Raw genomic sequence first — 4,751 nt, 5'->3', positions numbered from 1 at the left:
TTGTTCTTCGTGTAGTGTTCGTCAATTCGATAATATCCTACGGAAGAAGAAGGTTGATCTTCCAAGAAGCTTAGGGTTTGACAGCGCTGAATCCTCTTCGTCTAATGGGAAACGAATAGTCGTCAAGAGATCATCCCTAAATCCTTGGGGACCAACCTTATATATAAGGGAATCCGATCTATTATCAGCCCATAGATAATAGTGAATCGGGCTAACGGGTTCTACACGATAATCCACATTCGATAACCCAAAACCCAATGAATTTAAGTTGATTACATAAATGGATTTGGTTCGTATTTGTTGGGATTCAATCAAAGTCCCACATTGAAAAGATTTTGAAAAGATCATGGGGTTAAAAGGATGTATGATATCTCTATTGGCATGAGACCTTTTGGGTATAGTCCAAGAGCAAAGCCATGAGGACCTAGGCCCAAAGTGGACAATATCATGTCATTGTGGAAATATGTGAACATAATAAATGGTATCAGAGTTATGGTTCAGACCAGATGCCATGTGGGGTGACCTTAAATGAAATTGAGGGTGAGCCTGGGGTAAGTCAGGATGACTGGATGCTTGCAGGGAGGCCCGAAGCAGGTCAAGGTGACCGGATGCAGATGCTTGTGGGGAGACCCGCATTGGAAAGATGATATCTCCATTAGTATGAGACATTTTGGATATAGCCTAAGAGTAAAGCTATGAGAGTTTAAGCCCAAAGTAGACAATATCATGTCATTGTAGAGATATGTGAACATCCTTTTAAACCGATGATCTTTACCCAATCTTTCCAATGTGAAACTTTAATTGAACCCCAATACTATTTATATGTATAACTTATAGATAAATCCACCTAAAAAGAAATATGTAACAATCAAAACTAATCTCGTTATTACCATAGCTATTTGTTCTACTTTTATGTCTCTTATATTGGCCATGAAATTCTTGAGAAACTTGCTAGAGTTTAAATTGCAATCTCCACTCGTGAGTGCCTTTTGTCCAATTGGCCAACAGCATCTGAACAAGCATTGTTTATTAATAAGTATTACAGCATATATAGATAGATAGCTTTACAATCGAGATGATAACACTGAGAATCTCACAAACAAGTCAATTTCTCATGTTTATTTAATCAAAAGAATTGCTTCTCGAGTCCACAGCATCAGGTGAAGGAGGAGGGCCTCACCATTTCAGCTTTTCTGGGAAGTACTGAAACATCAATAGAACATTTAGGATCGTTCACAAATTCGCAGGAGGTAGATTTAAGAAGCTGAATGGAGATGCAAACCTTTTCAATGAGTGAAAGATAATATGGTTTCACCTTCTCCACATCTATTCTGACTTTGCTCTTGCTGTAAAGATCATATTTGCTGCAACGGAATGGATATTAGGGAATCATCTAATGGTGCAGAAACAAAAAAGTAAAGAACAAGAATTAAAATATCAATCAATATTCACAAATCTTACTTGAATACATGAAGCCACTTCATATTCTCTTTATCTTGCTCATTCATCAAGTACTGATATGCTCCATGCTTGTGCAGAGCTGAGGATAAAGGGAATCAGATTGATGAACCAAGTTATTGGATTACAAGTGATCAAAGTGTTGCCGAACTTACGGTAAAACGAATGGTATCTGATTATGAATAGGCCAGCTGAAGGCAAAGTAGTTTTGTTCTCCTTAGCCACCTGAGATCGACAAATTACTACATCTTTAGCCATTAATGGAAGACCTCAATCTAACACACAACTCATAAGATCATACCAGATACATGTAATCGTCATGCCCCCAAGACATTAGTACATTCTCAAGTCCACAACCCTCAGAATAAACTCCTAGCTTGGTGTTATACTTAGCATTGAGATAATCAGAGTTTCCCTTAAAATGCTGTAGGAAAGATCATGAACATCAGAACACATGGTGGTTATATTCATTCAACTAGACATGGATCCAGCCATCGATACCTTGTGATGAACATTGCATTCATCAAAAGCACACCCCACAGGAAATGTGTCCCCTTGAAGAGGAATCATCATATTAGGAAACAAGTAGATTCAATTGCCTTCATGAGGAAGGAAAGTAAACAGAAAGGTTGACATTGCATACCGACGACAGCCCATTGCGGAAGCTGCCCAAATTTATGATGAAGAAGCACCTTTCCAAGATCTGAATCAAGTTAAGAGACCATGATAATCAGCTCATTAATTCAGAGCATTAGAATTCTTGATGCATTAAGAGGTTACCATGAATCAGGCCTGTCAAGTGAAGCCAATCCTCATCAGGATAATCTTTCCTAATCGCCTCAGCAGTCTGTAACAAGTGCTCAATCTGTGGTTCATCGAGATCAGGATCGCTCTCGTCGACAAATTCATTAAGCAGTTCAATGCACTCCCAGACGGTCATCGCCACCCTATCCAACTTTCCATAATCTTCTCTCATCCTTTTAACCTGAACACACATACAGCTTCATAAGACTGAATCCACCAAATTTTCAGAACCAAAGTCGTCGTGCCTAAACGTACAAAATCATAAGTTTGATGAACATGGTTCATTCTGTAGAACTCTTCCACTGATTTCTGCCTCGCAGATTCAACATCATAATCCCTGGAAACGATGCAAAAGCGAGAGTATTCAGAATCAAAAACATAATTGGAAGCCGAAAGCAGATCATTTCATTCATTACCTGAAAGTATGGCCGAAAGCATTTGTATCAGGCATCACAAATCCACCATCCAACAACAACTCCTTCGAATCGGAGGAAACGCCCTTGGCTTCCTCTGTCGCATCGACAACAGATCATCCAATATACAATACGTAATAGATTCAAATGGAAGACATTTTGATACAATCTATCGACAAAAACAAAACGTACCAATCTGAGGCTGGTTGATGATGATAGTCATCTTTACAATAATTAATCCAACCAAACAGAGAAGACAGATGCAAGGAGGAATAATCGAAACAGATACAGGAAGGTATTATTTATAGATTGGTCGATGAAGAAAGCACCAAATACGGGAGGAAATTAGTTTCTTCCTCGTCTGTGGCTGGAACGGAGATGTCCATTAATAAAAGCCAAAATAGGCAATCGATGATGGGATGGGTCAGTGAATCTACTCAGCCATGGCGTGGGAATCTTATCGGATACGACGGCAAGATTTGGACACATGTGCATTGTTATTGTGTCAAAGTAATGACTTGGTGGTGCTGAGTCAAGGTGGCCAAAGTTTCCGCATTGTGTCAAATCTATTAATTTTGTTGACAGGCAAACGAACGAAGACGACGTCGATTATTTTTTAATAAAAATATATTATTTTTTTCCCCCAACTTCTTTCTCATCGGGATGGTGCCAGATGCACCTCAGAGGCCTCTGTTTGGACTGTTCAAGAGACTTTAAACTGATGAATTGATTGAATCATGAGAAACAACGTTGTTGATACTCGTTTTAATTGATGATAAAATTTTAATTGTTCTACTTGTTTTTAGTTGATATAAATTATATTGTTATGATTTTATATGAATTGTGCCTCTCCTAAATACAATTTTTGGATCTGTCCTTATCAATCAATATAGTCTTTATGTGATGTATCAATAATCTCTGACTAGTCGAGCTGAGCCAATCCGACTAAGTTTTTGATCTCCTGAGCCAATCAATTGCCGACTCATTGACTTCTCATCTTGTCGATTCATTGAGTTGCCGACCTCCAAACGAGCTATCAGCATGCTGGGATTATTAACATTAAAAGACACAATGGTTACAAATGACACTCTTTAATTATATATTACTAAGATATTAAAGTGATACTAATGAGATCTTCTCTTCCTATATAAGGTGATGGTAGGAGGGAGGCTCTTTCATTGGGATTCTCTAATTTGATCCATAGTATTTTACTTTTTCCCTCTATTATCAAAATACTATATTGACTTCGGCATTAGAGAGCTCTTTGATATTTGTTAGTCATCATAAAAATCGACACACTATGGGAAGGAATTTAGAAAAATGTCTCAACGTCATCGTTCTTTATGTCGTGGTAGATTTCTATCGTTGCATCATCATGATGAGATTTTTAAAACAGAACATTTTGGTACAGTATATGGGAAACATGAGCAAAAGATGTCAAGCTACCACTTTCCGAGACCATTCAACCGAAGTATTGATGTCAGGGAGGATAACAATTATCCTAAAAGTTCTTTGCCGGAAAATCTTAATTCACAGAACTAGCAACTATTCTATGAGGAATTTTGATTTTGAACGAGATCTTAAAAATTTGTTATTAATTTTGCTGGTCATTACTCTGTTTTACAAAATGACATCAAGGCCAAGAGATCATCTCCTCCCAAGCCCAATTGCTGCTCTCAATCCCAGTCTCTCCATCGCGAATGAAGGAAAAAGGTTGTGCCAAAAAAGTTCCATCGCGAATACAAGATTAAATCAAGCAGATTGTGAGACAAGATCTATAAAAAATCTGGAGATTTTCTGGGAATATTTCTGGAGTCAAAGCAAAGGCTCGATGCGAGGGTTCTCGGCATTTGGTTTTTTATTCTGATTTTTCTCGGCATCTGGTTTTTTATTCTGCTACGACCAACGGGATAGTCTAAACTGAAGGTTGTTGACCATGTTGTTTACAAGAAGAGTAACAAGAAAGCAGATGCATGGGATTTTGAAGACATGTTTCTTCTTGGGGTAATATCCGAAATGAGCTTCTGATCACCATCAATTATTCATGGATGTATTTTGATCAAAGCAGAGTTCAGA

General features: G+C 38.0%; 1 protein-coding gene across 1 annotated transcript; it reads right to left on the bottom strand.

Annotated features, from left to right (window-relative positions):
• Positions 1–1,012: 1,012 nt before the first annotated feature.
• Positions 1,013–3,063, bottom strand: LOC122028789 (probable inositol oxygenase). The gene is made up of 11 exons (XM_042587682.1): positions 2,868–3,063; positions 2,679–2,772; positions 2,518–2,599; positions 2,239–2,443; positions 2,102–2,161; positions 1,960–2,012; positions 1,760–1,882; positions 1,614–1,683; positions 1,462–1,540; positions 1,283–1,364; positions 1,013–1,203 (listed from the first exon to the last, which is right to left on the bottom strand). Exons 1-11 carry the CDS (start codon positions 2,896–2,898, stop codon positions 1,177–1,179), a joined length of 906 nt encoding a protein of 301 aa, XP_042443616.1. The 5' UTR covers positions 2,899–3,063; the 3' UTR covers positions 1,013–1,176.
• Positions 3,064–4,751: the final 1,688 nt, after the last annotated feature.

The sequence above is a fragment of the Zingiber officinale genome, chromosome 10B (genome assembly GCF_018446385.1).
Source record: "Zingiber officinale cultivar Zhangliang chromosome 10B, Zo_v1.1, whole genome shotgun sequence".
NCBI lineage: Eukaryota > Viridiplantae > Streptophyta > Magnoliopsida > Zingiberales > Zingiberaceae > Zingiber > Zingiber officinale.
This window is presented reverse-complemented; position numbering and strand designations above follow the sequence as displayed.

Bases quoted from the DNA above. Each gene is read 5' to 3' on its own strand.
- LOC122028789 (XM_042587682.1), bottom strand. From the start codon at position 2,898: ATGACTATCATCATCAACCAGCCTCAGATTG. The intron at 2,600-2,678 runs GTAATGAATGAA...CATCGTTTCCAG, and splicing joins GCTTTCGGCCATACTTTCAG to GGATTATGATGTTGAATCTG. The intron at 1,204-1,282 runs GTTTGCATCTCC...TTGATGTTTCAG, and splicing joins ATCTTTCACTCATTGAAAAG to TACTTCCCAGAAAAGCTGAA.